The sequence below is a fragment of the Protopterus annectens genome, chromosome 5.part0 (assembly GCF_019279795.1).
Source record: "Protopterus annectens isolate FY-2018-M chromosome 5.part0, PAN1.0, whole genome shotgun sequence".
NCBI classification, from domain to species: Eukaryota; Metazoa; Chordata; order Ceratodontiformes; family Protopteridae; genus Protopterus; species Protopterus annectens.
The window spans coordinates 1,636,787,441-1,636,804,344 of NC_056735.1; the positions used below are offsets into that span (position 1 = coordinate 1,636,787,441).

The window sequence follows — 16,904 nt, forward strand, 5'->3', positions numbered from 1 at the left end:
CCTTAGTCAAGCAAGCAATGCCTCTCTCCAAAGCTGTTATGGATGTCATTCTGAAGGCCAGAAGGCCTAGTACCAAGAAAGCCTATTCGGATAAATGGAAGAGATTCTGTGCCTGGAACCAGGCTCACAGCCTTGACCCTCTTGTCCCAAACATTCCTCAGATACTACAATATTTAACTGAGATGCTGGACAAAGGCCTCTCCTTTTCATCCATCAAGATCCACACCTCTGCCATCTCTGCTCATTACAACACGGATCCACCAATTTTCTCTAATCCTTTGCTAAAACAGTACCTCCGAGGGGCTAAAAACATAAGACCGCCCCGTAGAGCACCTACTCCAACTTGGGACCTCAACTTTGTGTTGGAAAAATTAACTTTCCCTCCTTTTGAGCCAGCTAACACAGCAGATTTAAAATATATCTCTTGGAAAACTGCTCTGCTCCTGACAATAACATCAGCATGAAGAGTTTCAGAATTACAGGCACTAATGGCAGTGGAACCTTTCCTCATTTTCCACCAAGACAGGGTGTCCTTAAGAACTAACCCTACGTTTATGCCAAAGGTGGTATCAAGTGTGGCTCTAAACCAAACTATTCACTTGCCAACTTTTTATCCAAAACCACAGAATAAAGGGGACAGACTACTACACTCTTTGGACATACACAGGCAGCGATGCTTCTACTTGGACAAGACCAAAGCTTTCAGAAAATCTGAGCAATTATTGGTAGCATATGCTGCAGGAGCACAGGGAAAAGCCATTTCAAAACAGACTGTTTCAAAATGGATAGGACATTGTATACGTTTCTACTGTACACACCATGGGAAACTTGTACCTAGCAGTATTAGATCTCACTCCACCAGGGCAACAGCCACTCCAACTGCCTACTTCAGAGGAGTACCTACCAAGGATATTTTGGAAGCAGCAACTTGGAGCTCTGTACATACCTTCACCAAGCATTACCATCTGCTTCTATACTCTAAATCCAGAGCTGGCTTCGCCACTGCAGTGCTGCAGGGCCTTATAGCCACCCCTAATGCCTTATAGAACCAGCCACCCTACCTCAGTTTTGGGATTCTACCCAAGTGTAATGACTGCAGCAGTGTAACATGATGAACATAGTACAGTTTTGTACCTACCATAAATGTAGATGTTCGAGTGTATACACTGCTGCAGTCCAGGTTACCCTCCCTCCTTCCCCTCTTATTTGCTGGTACGTCCCTATGTCTTCTACCCTTACTACCTATGGGGAGTATTTGCTGGTAACTGACAGTTGTTGTTTGCTTTTCTTATGTATGTTTTATTAGCAATTTGAATTGCCTACCTTTTTGGGGGCATCTAACATCTGGGGCAAGAAAAACTGAAGAAAATGGCGTCGGCTGCATCTTGTATACCCCTGTCGCACTGACGTCAGGGAGGAGGCGACAGCAACCGATGCCAGACCAAGACTTTGGAACTCAGGCCGACTGGGGAACCACCTGACGGCAGAATAACCCAAGTTTAATGACTGCAGCAGTGTATACACTCGAACATCTACATTTATGGTAGGTACAAAACTGTACTTTATCGGACGTCTCGCCGGCTTCCGATATAGGGGCTGAGGAATGCCCGATTTCTCAGTCAGCTTCAGCTGTTCTCACTGAGGAAGCCATTTCTACAGCCACGGAGCCATCGGCCCCAACTGATGTCAAGGGGGAACCTGTTGTTGGACGACCGACTGAGTCCTCTCCTACTACAGGCCGGGCTTCAATCCCTAAGCCGTCCCCAAACCCTACACCTTCCAAGAAAAGACATAAGACAAAACATATCACTTTTCCTCCTGAAGCACAACCAGAGTCACAGTCTTTTATTCTCTTATGCAGGCCTTCTTGGCCCACAGGCCCTGCTCCTTCTACTATCCGTGTGCTCAGCCCTCACCCAGCCTCTGCCTCTTCTCCCCAATATCCAACTACTCGAAGGAGAACAGCAATATCAATATGATTCCTCCTCAGAGGAATCAGTCTCTTATGTGTCTCAAATTGCTTCCCCTGTTGACTTATTCCGCAGATGACTCCATTGATGGGGACTTCCCACCTGAAGGTTTAACTTTTGGGGAGACTATAACTAAAATGAGAGTGTACTTCAAGTGGGACACTACCCTGATGTCTGACACCCAGAAGAGATATTTCGAACTTCTGCAACTGAGTCTCCCTCCCCTTCAACAATTCCTCTTGTGCTCCCAGCCTTCCTAGACTCATTCGACTCTGTGAGAACCCTGACTACCCCCCCCCCCCGCCCCTAAAGACCAGACAGGTTTTTATAAGGTGCCTGATGACCAAAAAAGTCCTGGTTAAACCTCCACTGGCAGATCCAGCTGTCATTGTAGTGGCTCCTGACAGACAGTCTAGACAGGTACCTTCTGCCTCTCTCTCCTACCCACAGATAAGGACAGTAAAACCATGGATAGACTGAGCAAACAAGTGTGTACTTCCTCCACCTTGACTTTCAGAGCCATTAATTACCAAACACACATGTTAAAATACGTTCTGGACCTAGTATTCCAGGCCTCTACCCTGCTAGCTTCTACACCTGATTGTCCTACTAAGTCTGACATTGCATCAAAACTGTCCATAGCCACCAAACTGGCCAGACACTCCATCAGGTGTAGTTATGATGCAGCAGAAGCCTCGGCCAGGTCTGCAGCTTCTGCATCTGCCCTATGCAGATATTCCTGACTACAACTACAACCTCTTCCAGAAGATTTCAAATCCAAAATTATGGATGCTCCACTGGACCGCAATCTACTTTTGGCAAAAATTCAGCTGAGCTCTTCAAAAACTGGCAAGAGAAAGCAAAGAGATGCAAGACCTCAAACATTTGCTGGTTTCCCCCTTCCGTAAGTGCTACAGGAGTTATCCTGCCAAAACCTCCTTTGTCAGGAGGACGCCATCCACTTTACATCCATCCTCCTCCAGACCGAGAAGAGGATCTAGGAGACAGCATTACTCCAGACCAACAAACCATTCCCCCTCCAAACAGCCCTTTCTTGACAGAGGGGGGCCCCCTCTTCTGCATGACTGCCTTTCCCACCTCCCCTTGTCTGCCCGTCTACCCCACTGTCTCCCTTTTTAGAAAACCGTCACCTCAGACCAGTGGGTCCTTTCCATCATTCAAAGAGGATACATCTGATCTTGGAAGGAAAAACCAAGCCCAGAAAAACAGCTGCACTTATTCCCACGTATTCTACAGGAGCTCCTCTCCCTAGGAACTATAGAACCCGTCTCTGTGGGCCAGGAAGGAAAAGGATTCTATTCTCATCTATTCCTAGTCCCAAAAAAGGATGGTCCTTGGAGACCTTTACTAGACCTATCCTACCCAAGTCAGTTTCTAAAAGTTCCATCCTTCAGGATGCTCTGTCTGCAAACTCTCCTGCTCCTGATACCACCCCAAGCCTTTATGGTCTCTCTGGACTTAAAGGAAACTTATCTCCACATTCTTATCATGCCCTCCCACAGAAAATTCCTGAGATTTACTGGCATTTCCTCACATTTCAATTTATAGCCTTGCCGTTTGGCTTATCCTACTACTCCAAGAGTGTTCACAAAATGCCTGGCTCCTGCCATTGCATTTTGCTAAACCAAGGGCATCCAAATATACCCTTATCTGGACGACATTCTCCTTCTAGTGGAATCAGAAACTATGCTCCTAAGTCACCTAAAATTCACCATGACCATCCTGCACAACATTGGGTTCACCCTAAACCTTCCAAAATCCTCTCTGCACCCACAGCAGGACAACTTTTTCCTGGGATGCAGGATCGGATCAGATTTGATGAGATCCTACGTCCCACAGGACAAAGTGCAGTCTCTCTCGAGTCACTTCCAAGAATTTCTGGGGGTACCCCACCTTTCCACAAGGCAGCTCCTACAAGTACTGGGACTCATGGCAGCCATGATCCCCATGCTCCCTCTAGCCAGATTGCACATGAGAAAATTTCAGTGGTACTTAAAGAATGTATGGTCTCAGCACCAACACTCCCTAGACAAACAAATGCCCCTTCTGCCCTGCCTAAAGTCAGAATTGAGGTGTTGGAAACAACAAATCCTCTGCAACCAAGGCATTCCCCTGCAACTTCCTCCATCTATGCACACAGATGCATCAGATCTAGGGTGGGGGGACTCTAAAGGGTTGCAGGGTTCAAGAATCTTGGACCCCTGCCCTTCAAAAACAACACATCAACATCAGGGAGATGACTACAGTCTTGCTGGCTTTTCAGGCCTTTCTTCCCATCCTTCAACCAGGCCTTCACATTCTTGAAGACAACACCACAGTCATGTGGTACCTGAACAAACAGGGAGTGACAAAAGCCTACCCTCCTATGCAGGATAACCCTACAGATTTGTGAGCTAGCCACCCAGCACAATCTCTTCCTGCAGGCCTCTTACATCCCCTCTCAGGAAAACAAACGAGCAGACTTCCTCAGCAGAACATCCTGTCACCTTCACGAATGGATGCTAAACAGGGAAACCTTTGTAGACATAGTCCACTGGTGGGGCACACCTCATGTGGATATGTTTCCTCCAGAACAGACAACTAAGCAAATTCTACAGCAGGGATCACACTCCATCAGCCTGGAGAGTGAATACCTTCAGCTTTCTTTGGAAGAGGATGTTCCTCTATGCGTGCCCCCCCCTCCCACTAATACAAAAGGTCCTTCTAAAAATCAAGAAGGACCAACCAAAAATCTTGCTGGTGACTCCCTACTGGCCAAGGCAACACTGGTTCCCTCTTATTCACTCTTTAGCCAAGGGCAGTCACCACAAGTTACCCCACAAGGTGGACCTACTATCTCAACAAAAGGGATCTCCCATTCATCTTCAGCTGCAAATGCTCAACCTAACACTTTTGGGTGATCAACTTTTAATCCCTTGCAGACAGCTCTACTCTGAAGACGTGCTCTCAATCCTGAGGGAGGCCAGGAAACCAACTACTGGAAAGACATACCTATCTAAATGGGAAAGAATTTCAGAATTGTCTTCTTAAGGACAGGGACCCAGTGCAGGCAGACCCTTCCCTCGTCCTTAGCTACGTTTGTGATCTCATTAAGGCTGAACTAACTAACTAACTTCTCTGTGAAAGTACACCTTTCAGCCATTTCTGCCTGTTTACCCTTACAGCCACCCCTGCTTTCCAGGCTGGATGTTAAACTTTTCCTGAGAGGGGTCCTACATATTAGATCACCAATAAAACCCATCCCTCCTCCCTGGGGCCTCAACTTCGTGTTAGAAAAACTCCCCTTACCTCCTTTTGAGTCGGCTAGTTCGGCTTCCTTTTCAAATGTGCACTTGGAAAATTCTTTTAGTGGCCATTTCTTCTGCTAGAAGAGTGTTAGAACTACAAGCCCTTATGGCCTGTCTCTTTACACCACCTTCCATAATGACAGAGATACCTTGCACACAAATCCTTCCTTTATGCCCAAGGTGGTAAATGAACTATTCCCTAAACCAGTCCACCCACTTAACTACCTTCTTCTCAACTCCAACCAACAACACAGAGAGAATTCTTCATTCCCTGAACTTACACAGTTGTGATTCTACTTAGACAAGACTAAGTCCTTCAGAAAGTCTGACCAACTCTTTGTCCTTTCACCTCAGAGCTCTGGGTAAGGCAGTCACCAAACAAACCATTTCCTGTGGGATTAGGATGTCTCTTTTTTCTGTTATTCACACCATGGCAAGGTCTTACCTCATGGTGTAAGAGTTCACTCCACCAGGACAATAGCTACCTCCAAGGCCTTTTTCAAAGGCCTGGACACAGCTTCCATCTTTGAAGCAGATACCTGATCTACAGTCCACACCTTCACCAAACACTACAAACTAGACCAAGTCTCCAGGGCAGGCTTTGCTAGAGCAATCCTGCAAGGATTCCTGGAATCTTCTACCTCTATCCCCTCCTAAGCTGTGGTACTCTCACACACCAAATTAATACTGCAACACTGGAATAGAAGGACATAGAATAGCTGTGTAAAATCTTACCATAACCATAGATGTCCTTCTCTTCCATGTTGCAGTATTCCTTCCCACCCTCCATCTACCCCCTATTCTTCTCTTACTACAGGGTCTGGCCTCTGGCCACTGCTTCCACCCCCTAAGGCTTATCTTTTCAGCCTTACAGTGGCATTTGTTACTTTTGTTGGCATCTTGTTCTCCTGACAGGCCACTCTTCTGGGCTTCAAGTCCTGAGATCTGTGAATGCTGACATCACATTTAAGGTCCCTGGTTTATGGCCCTATGTGTGACGTCCCATGCACCTACAGCAGCCAGGCAAAAGATTTTGTATAGGAGCCGATGTCAGATCACCTGAGGTGGAAAATCCCACATCAGATGAATACTGCAACATGGAAGAGAAGGACATCTATGGTTATGGTAAGGTTTTACACAACTGTTCTATAGTACCCGATGCATTTTTAGAGGAAAGATACATCGAGCGCAATATCTGAATATCAAGAGAGTATTACTGGGGTAAGGGTTCCTGCTATGCAGAGTTTGCATGTCCTTCCAAAGCCATTGAGGGCTTTTGCTAGTGGCTTTATTTTCTTTCCGCATTTTAAAGATGTGGGTAGGTGGCTTGATGATGTTCATTTGCCCGTAGGAGTTGAGTATGTTTGTCTGTGTGCAGTATTCGTAAGTATGTCCAGTGATGGACTGCATCCCATCCAAGATTGTATCCTGTGTCACTCTGTTTGCTTGCCAAGCAGGCTTTGATACCCTGCAACCCCTGAGTTGGATAGTGTGTATTGAAAATTGATAGATGCAGTGTAATTTGTCATACTTCCATCATTCACTTGCTTCTTTTTTTCTGATAGACTGAGTTTACCATCAGAAGGCAAAACTCACTTAGACATTCTGGCAAACAAGTACTTTGACAGAGCTGCCGTCATGCAGGCACGTTAATTTCTAGTTCAGCAGTTACTGTGGGAAGTGATTTTTCTAGTTAATGGCAAATGGAATCTGTGCAAAAATAGCACCTTGATAATATATTTGCAGATTCTGCCAGTCCTTGATTGAGATCATAATGATCATCTTTAAAGAACATTTTGTCATTTTTTTGTTCTTTAGAGCACGCCGTAGACAAGCAAGAGAACTGTCTGGAAAAATGGCTGAGCACAATGAAGGCTTGTCTAGTGACGATGAAGAAACCTCCACAGATATTACAAACTACAATATAGAAAGAGGTAGGAGACATGCTTGTGATTTTACAAGAAGTGAATCTCATGCAAGTTTATGCCATGCATCTTGGTGTGACACATGCAACTGTGAACTTGCAGCTGCACTTTTAAATGTCCAGCATATAGGATAAGCTGTTTTGTCTGCATCTACTTTTTCAACATTGGATGCTTGTTGTCAGTGTTTAATCATTATCATTTTGTTATCAGTTGCTGCATTTCACTGTTAATGTTTTAACCACAGTAATTCTGCACTTAATTTTTCCAGTGGTATGTTTTAATTATTTTGTTTATTATTTTGAATACCTTTTGTTTTGCATTAAATTATTACACGAAATGTGAAGACTTTGATCTCTGTCGGGCAGAGAGGACGCGTCTGAACATTGGTCTTCATAGCATGGCCATTGTAGGAAACAGAGAGAACAGGAGCCATTCTTTGTGGTCTTAATCCTGAACTGCCTTAAATCAAGGCTGGAACTAAATACTGATGCCCTTCTATTCCTCTGTTGCAGTATTTTTAACATGAGGGAGTTGCCTGCCTCGACGACCCAATATCGGCCAGTATACTATAGACTTTTACTACTAGGGGTGTGTGGTAAATCACACACATGCTGCTGTCGGGCATCATCCATAAAAGTGACATATGTACACACAGTCCTCAGAACTACTTTGCTGCCGGTCCGGATGCTTCACCCGCACATACGTTCACTGAAGTGGTTAGCGTTTCAGTATTTCAGATAAGTGCTCTGTTGGGGAATCCTTTATTTTTGTCATTGTGGTTAGGTTTAATATAATCCAAGAAAGGCAAATGTTCATGTGGATGTCAGATTCCACATAGACCATCACCAGCAGTGTCTTCTTTTGTCTTAGGCCTACCTGCGATCACAGATTATGTTCTATTCTCATATTGCAGTATTCCAAATTTGTGGGGTTTCCTCTCTTGCTACCAGAACGTCTGGCCAGTATGCAAAAGCTTCTAGTCACTGCAGGGTATGTGGGACGTCTGACATTGGCTAAGGGAACATGGGCCATAAAAGTGACGTTTGCACATACCAGACCTCAGAACTTCTCTGCTGCCAATAGAAAGTCAGCTGTTCCTGGCTGTACCGTCCATCAGATTGAAATTTCTAAGATAAGTACCCCATTGGAGACATTTTGTTGTTTGGGTCACTGTATGCCGGTGTGGGTATATGTTATCCAGGAAAGGAAAGTGTAGGCGCAGTCGTCAGATTCCCTCATAAAGACACCCATGAACTTTGCCTTTTTTAGGGTCTACACACAACCATAAGTCCTGCTCCATTTGCCAGGTCATTGTTCCGAAAACCCTGCACAGCCATCTGCACATGTTGAGCATTTATCTTGAGAATCAGCACCTTAAGCACTTAGTGTTGGGTATGGAGAGGTTGTCCAGTCAGCCCATCGAGCCACCTAAGAAAAAAGCCAGAGTCACTAGGCCTGAATCCATAGCTGCACCTCCTCCACCCAACAATCCTTCTGTGGCTTCCATCAGCCGCTGCCAATATGGGTACAGCAGGTACTGATGGGGAAGTGGCAGAACCCAGAGTGGAAGGCACGTCCTTGGATTTAATGCAGATGTCAGCTACCAACGGGGAGGGGAAACCTCTGCTTGTACCGGTCACCCGGACAGATCCCTTCACTACTTCGCAGATTACTGATCCCAAGGCCAGAGCTTCTTTACATTATATTTGTACATCAGCAACATGGGCATCTTCTCATACCTTTATTACTCATTACATACTGGACTAGGTCTCTAGGGAACATGCATCATTTGGATCGATGGTGCTCAGGAATATTCTTCCGTGAGACCTCCTAAGATTCAGGTAGTTACGGACTCTGTCCCACAGTCAAGGGTTATGTGAAGATCAACAACGTCAGATAAAAAAGTTATGCCTTACCATAATGTTCCATCTGTGTTGTCGATCTTCAGTAATCCTTGACATTCACTCCCTCCTTCCCCCTGACTTTAGAACTCTTGGTGGATCGAATATTCCCAAAGACTGGCTTCATAATAAGGACACAGATATGGTCTCTTATCTATTATTTCTTGTCTGTTACTGTAGGTTGCAAACTTGATCTGAGGTCATTTGGTTAGGAGCACTGTGGGTAGAGCTTGGCTTGAGAGATTTTGGGAGGTGCAAGCTGGAATAACAGCCATGTGGGTTCCGAAGCTCGGAACCGAGCCCACAGTCAAGGATTAGTGAAGATCAACAACACAGATGGAACATTTATGGTAAGACATAACTTTTTAAACTGACACAAATTCAAGTGCTCATCCACAGTCTTGATGAAAGCACTCCACTTTTATCTTTTTCTGGAGCATGTGCAGCAGTGGATAATAGAAGTTTTAATTTGCAGAATTTAAGAGTTATGGGATACCTGACATTATTGTTGCAACAAGTCAGCCAATATTTTAATGAACTGTTACACTCTACACAAGGAGGTATGACTGGTATAAATGTTTCTAATGGTCTTAGGCTGCCTTTTGTCTCAACTGTCTGTGTTGTCAGGGTGAGACCATATTAATTCTCCTTCCTTCCTTCAAATGTAATGACTGGAAAAACAATTATTTTACAACGTTTACAACTTCAGGTATGTTTTTTTTACAATCCAAATATGACAATTTTGAACTTATGGTTTCGACCATATCACATTTAAATTTGTCATACTTCGACTAAGTGATATACACCCAATGTTACTAACACTTTGATTTAAAAATATTTGCTCAAAAGCTGAGTTTAGCTTTGTGGTTCAGTAGTAATAAAAGAGGCGTGCTATCTAATAAGTTATACAGGCCTACATTTTTCACCCCCCAACACGGAGTTTGACAAAGTATGCAAATTTGATAGACGTCAGACACTGGAACATTCAGGTAAGGTAAAATATTATAATTTGTCTAACAATGAGGTTTCCAGCATTCAGGTCATGAAACCCAAAAAAGGAGGGTGCCTGTAGTCGTGGACCTGATTGATTATTCCAGTCAGATGAACACCTTGTTATTGGAGGATGTATATGTGGGTATTTCTAGAAATGAAATACTTATCGCTTACTCAAAAATTGCTATATTGTTACAGGACATGTTGCTACAGGGTCAGAATTCTAGAAGTGAATTTGATTTTATGTTGAATGAAAAACCTTTCATTGCCAGTATATTTGGTATACCTAAACTGCATTTGTATTGCACATACACCCCCCCCCCCTTTTTTGACCAGTCGTTGATGCCACCTGATCTAAGACATTCTTTTTTAACAAAACTGTTTGGTATTAGTCTGAAAAAGGGTTTAACAAAGGTTGCCCAGATTTGTAATGATTCTTGGCACTTTTTAGAATTATTGAACAATACAGTTTTTCAGCCTGGTGTGATTTTGTTACTATTCATAGGTAGGTACTAGGCTATCGGCCCAAGGGCCTAAGTAAGCCTAGTCAGCAAGTTTCCCTGGTTTACGCCACCCAAGATAGTTATTTTCCTGTGCCACTGTCGAGCAAAGTCACAGAAGTGATCCCCAGGATGTATTTCCTATTTTCCATCCACTCATCAAGATTTTTCTTGGAGTGCTAATGAGGAACTTTGCTTGACATAGATAGGTAGCTTGTTCCAGAGTATGGGAAGTCTCTGGGACAGGAATCTATCACTCCAGCATGTCCTGTTTATTGTGGTGACAAGGTTTAGGTCCCTAGAGCATGTAGCTCAAAGGGATTGAGATTTCTTTAGGTGTAGCATGTCCAGCAGTTCTGGGTTTGACATAGCTTTATATTTTAGGCAGAGATCCCCTCGGTGTAGGCAGTATGCTACGGAGTAAAGCTAGAATTTTTTGAGACGGTCAGTGTAGGGCATCTGTTTGAGGCCAGTAATCCTCTTTGCGAGGTACTTCTGTGGCCTATCCAGCTGCTGCAGATGTCTTGTGAAGTACATTCCAAAAGGGGCATTGTACTCTATAATGGGTCTATTAAGTGTTGAGTATAGGGGACCAATAATCTCTTTTTTTTTCTGGATGAGAACCCTTTTGTGATGAGGTGTGCCACGTAGAAGGACTTCTTTACTACTGTGGCAGTGTGAATATCAAAGGAGAGACTACTGTCCACCTGGGTCCCAAGGTCTCATAACACATTCGGTGTTAAGTAGACTGCTGCCTATGTAGTAGTTCATGGGTACAGAGTTTTTACCAAAGGGGATGACACTGCACTTTTTGGCATTGAGCTTGAGGCCATGGCTCTGACACCAGGCATCTGTCTCAGTGAGGCCCTTCTGTAGGATGTCCACATAATTTGAGGACTCGACTATGGCTCCTAGTTTGCAGTCATCTGCGAACTTTGTTAGCCAGAGGCCTTCTGTGTTAGCCTGTATTTCAGAGAAGTAGATGCTAAACAGGAGAGGTCCCAGGACTGAACCCTGTGGTTCTCCACTTGTCACTGATTTGAAGTCAGATTTGGAGTCTGCAACTTTTACAGTGTGAGTTCTGTCATTGAGCCTGTTGGCAACCCATCTTGTGACATAGGGATTTATACCTAGTTTAGTGAGTTTAGCTATAATTCCAGAATGGGGGATGGTGGCTAAAGCCTTGGCGAGGTCAAGATAGGCTGTGTGAACCACCTTACCCTCGTCTGTGGCTTTGGAGACTGCCGCAAAGAAGTTGATCAGGTTAAGGAGGCATGATCTGCCTTTCACAAACCTGAACTGGGTGGGGTCCAGAGTTTGGAGGTTACCAATGTCTTTGTTTGAGTTCCATGATAATACGTTCCATGGCCTTGCCGACCAGGCTCGTCAGGCTAATAGGACGATAGTTCCCAGGATCAGTGATGGCTCCTCCTTTGTGGAGTGGGATAACTGTTGCTGTGCACCATTCAGTGAGCACAAAGCCTGATGTGAGGATATGATTGAACATGGTGCTTAGGTGGGGAGACAGTTCGTTCAGAAGTTCATGTAAAACGCAGCCTGGGATGTTGTCCGGTCCCATGGATGCTGTGTTTTTGGCTTTAGAGACTGCAGCTTTTACCTGCGTAGTTGTGATTACAGGGACTCTGCATTCTTCCTGTATAGATAGGGACACTTTAGATGATGGGGGGAGGGGTAAAGTTAACACTGAACCTGTCTGCCAAGATGTTGGCAATATCAGTTGTAACTCAGTGCAGATCTGGGTGTTGCCATTGAGATTCTTGACATAGCTATCAAATGCTTTGTGGTTGTCCTTGGAATCAGTGACTATTTTGTTTTCGTAGCTAGCTTTGGAGGATCTTATAAGGTATCTCAGTTTCTTACTGAGGCTGAACAGGGACCTCCTCCACTCATGGGATTTTACTCTCTTTTGCAACATTTTCTTCCTTCTGTTGTACAGTTTATTTATGGCAGGAGACCACCAGGTTGGCTTCCTTTTTTTGGAGGATAGAGTCTTGGTTCTGTTTGGGATAGCACGATCCATGCAGTCGTGTAAGGGCTTATAGAGTGCATTTCTGTAGGATTCAGCAGTCCTAACTGTATTGTCCATCTGCATGGGTGCCATGAGGTTTGCCATTTCTGTCTTAAGAAGCATGAAGTTGGCTTTGGAGACGTTTTGTAGTGTGGTTTCCTTTATGGGGGGGGGGGGATGTCGATATCTAGGGTGATGAGCTTATGGTCGGATCGGACCAACAAGGAGTTGACTTCAGGTGTGGAACACCGGTCACTCATGTTGGTAATGACTAGGTCTAGGATATTGTTGCCCCTAGTGGGGGGTGTGGATAAGTTGTTCCAGGGCATTGGAATTTATGAATTCCAGAAAGCGCTGAGTGAAGGAGTTGGTACATGTGTAATTTTCTCTGCTAATGGTGGGGTAGTTGAAATCGTCCATTATTAGGGTGTTTTGTTGAACCCTAATATTTTCCAGTACATGAAGAAAAGAGGAGTGGGAATCCTGGGGCATGGTGGGGGATCTGTAGCAAGCTACAATTTGGATTGCAGTTTTGCCCAGAGTTAGTTGCACTTGGATAACCTCGGATGTATTATGCTGAGCAACTAGCCTGGAGGTGTGGATATCCTTAATGTATATGGACACACCTCCGCCTTTGGTGTTCCTGTCCAAGTTAGTTGGCCAAAATGTGTGGTATGAGATGTCCTTCAAGGATGCATCTGCAGTCCTTACGAATGGGTAGTCCTGTCGTCAGGCAGCCCTTCGGTCGGCCGGATTCCAAAGTCTGGGTCTGGCTTCGGCTGGTGTCGCACTTCACCCGACGTCATAGCTGCAGTTTCTCGGGTATAAAGGCATCAGCCGACGCCATCTTCCTCAGTCTTTCTTGCCGCGTGGCGCCCGAAGCAGAAGCTGTTCGCAAGTGCCAGTCGGTCAGAACCAGAGATTTCATACCGAATACTACTTCGAAGACTTCTAAAAAGCTAAGTACCCCGTTGGGGACTCTTTTTTGCCTCAGCCGATGTCAGAAAACGTGAATAACTGTTTAACTTGTGGGAAACAAATACCTCGTAAAGATTTCCACTCTTACTGCTTACCTTGTTTAGGCCCAGACCACGACCTAGCAGTTTGTCTAGCCTGTGCTTCTTTTAACCGACGGACGCTTAGACGTCGGTCAGAATTTGCAGAACAGTTTTTCGGCTCTGAATTTGCTTATATCATGCCGTCGGACCCTCCGACTTCACAAATTACCAAAAACCGCAGGGAAAAGGACCGACACTCGCGGTCCGCGGTTTCGGCCGAAACCGCGGTTAAGCCAACCACGAGTGTCTCGGTTTCGGCTGAAACCGAGCAAGCGGTTCTTCCCCCGGCCGAAAACATGCCTTCTACCGAGGCCTCTTCTAGCCTGGCGGAATCGGCTTCTGAAATCCAACCTTCTGTTGCGGTTTCTCATGAATTATCAGACACTATTCCCTTGGATATTTCAACCCCTGCACGTGGAGCTGCTAGGCCTCCTGCAGCCATGTCTATTAAGGCCTTTGCCAGGGCTAAAGCAGCTAAAGCTACAAAAACGGTGCCTGTTAAACCCCCCTCTCACAGGCCCAGCACCAGTTCCCATATGCTTTCTTTGGCTGAGGATCTCATTTCTTTAATTCGTGGCTCCCAGCCTCATCCAGACAGGGCCTCTCATCCACCTCCAGAGAAGAGACCTAGAGCAGAGCCCCCTGAACCAGTATCCACAGATGACTTCTCTGATGACTCAGAACATACAGACCCTCCTGAGGCTCCTTATTCCCCTTACGAAGACTCTGTTGCTGAAGAGTCCATTCCTTCAGCCTCTCCACCTGAGGAATTTTCCTTTGGGGAAACCTTGCATGCTATGAGGGAACAATTTCAGTGGCAGGGCCAAGATTTCTCAGACTCCAGAAAAAGGCTTAGAACCTTTCTACATTTGCCACAGCATAGGCCTTTAGCTATACCTCCAGTTCTTTCTGTTGTAGATGATGCATTTAATGATGCTTGCACTGCTCCTGATTCATTACCTCCGGCCCCTGCTAAGCCCGATAGGTTCTACAGGGTCCCGGACACTCATCACCATTTATACAAGGCTCCTTTTGCAGATCCAGAGACTATCTCCCAGGGTCCTAAAGCTGTAGCAACTACATCTGCTAAAAACCCCCTCCCCTCTGAAAGGGAATCCAGATCCTTAGAGAGATGGGGTAAAAAAGTTTACACTTCTGCTACTTTGTCAGCTAGAGCTTTAAACTGCCAATTCCATATGATTCAATATCAAGAGTTTATGCTTGACCAGTTAACTAAAATCAAGCGGACAACAAAAGCAAACTAACAGAAGACTTACAAAGAGTCATTTACCTTCTGCAAGCCCTGGGATATACAGTCAATATAAAAAAGTCAAGGCTGACTCCATCCCAAAGAATAACTTTTCTGGGTGCAGAGCTGGACACAACAAAACAAATGGCATTCCTGACTGCAGAAATGCAAGAGCAACTACCTCTCTACTTCTTGGCATTAACAAAGCAGAACCATCTAACTGCAAGAAAAGTACTGCAAGCCCTAGTCTTCATGGCATCCTGCATAATTCTGGTCCCTCATGCCAGACTGCATATGAGAAAGCTACAGTGGTACCTAAAGAATTTGTGGTCCCAACACAAGCACAGCCTAGAAAACAAAATTCCAATAATCCCATGCCTGAAACAAGAGTTCCTATGGTGGGCTCAGGCCTGTCAATCAAACAAAGGATTGCCCTTCTGCAACAGTCAACCAAGCCAAACCATCACGACAGATGCCTCAGACCTCGGTTGGGGGGCACACATGCTGGACAAGTGCATACAAGGCTTATGGACTCAAGACCAGCTGCACCTGCACATAAATCTAAAGGAAATGCTGGCAGTAAAATTGGCAGTCCAGTCATTCAGACCATTTCTCCAAGAAGGTCAGTTGATAATAAGGACAGACAACACCACAGTTATGTGGTACATCAACAAACAGGGAGGCACACATTCATATCCTCTATGCCGGCTGGCACTGGACCTATGGGATGTGGCTCTGAGCTACAACATTCAGTTACAAGCAATTTTTGTACCGGGAAAAGAAAACATTCTGGCAGACATTTTAAGCAGAACTACCACAGATGCCCACGAATGGATGCTGCATCCGGACATCTTCAAAGCCATCACAAGAGAATGGGGATTACCACAAATAGACTTATTTGCATCCCCACTCAATCACCAGCTAAAGAAATTCTGCACAAGGACATACCACCCACTTGCTTGGAAGGTGGACTCCCTATCTTTCAGTTGGAAAAACCTGACAGCTTATGCATTCCCACCACTTCCTTTGATGCACAAGGTGCTTTTGAAGATCAAAGAGGAACGTCCAAGGATCATTCTGATAGCTCCAGACTGGCCAAGGCAACATTGGTACCCATTGCTGAGGAGCATGTCTCGGGAACAAATATGGACACTGCCCCTGATCCCATTGCTGCTAACACAGAACATCTACAACATCCTGCATCCAAACCTGAAAACTCTGCAGCTAACTGCCTGGAACATTACATAAGGACAATTAACCCAGATTTATCCCAAAGGGTTAAAGACATAATCCTTGAGGCTCGTAGACCTTCAACAAGAAAGAATTATGCAGCAAAATGGAGAAGATATCTCATTTGGAGTACTGCAAAAGGAGAAGATGTGGCGCAAGTAAACATAGCCAACATCCTGGAGTACTTGGCAGAGCTCTTCCATGCAGGCCTGTCCTATTCTTCCATCAAGATACATGCATCAGCTATTTCAGCAGAATACAGCTTGGATCCTCCTGTCTTCTCTCATCCTCTGCTCAGACAGTTTCTGAGAGGAATTAAAAATGTAAAACCTCCCAGGAAACCACCATTGCCAGCATGGGACTTGAACTTTGTGTTAGAAAAATTGACACTTCCCCCTTTCGAACCAGCAGCAACTGCAGAATTACAATACTTATCCTGGAAGACTGCTTTCCTACTGGCAATCACCTCAGCAAGAAGGGTCTCCGAACTACAGGCATTAATGGCAGTGCAACCCTTCCTGATCTTCCATCAAGATAGAGTGTCCATGAGAACAAATCCCACATTTATGCCTAAGGTGGTATCCAGAGTGTCTTTAAATCAGGCTATCCACCTACCTACATTCTTCCCCAACCCACAGAACAGGGGAGAAAGACTGTTGCATACCTTGGATGTACATAGGCAATTACGCTACTACCTGGACAGGACCAAGTCCAATAGAAAAACTGACCAGCTTCTGGTAG

The 16,904-nt window shown here is 45.0% G+C and overlaps 1 protein-coding gene across 1 annotated transcript in view; it reads left to right on the forward strand.

The window, feature by feature from the left end:
• Positions 1-16,904, forward strand: part of PAXBP1 (PAX3 and PAX7 binding protein 1) — a 1,009,737-nt gene that overhangs the window by 521,623 nt on the left and 471,210 nt on the right. Inside the window, exon 12 of the mRNA XM_044072024.1 lies at positions 7,097-7,212. Coding sequence (XP_043927959.1) covers positions 7,097-7,212 — 116 coding nt within the window. The remainder of the gene's footprint in view (positions 1-7,096; positions 7,213-16,904) is intronic.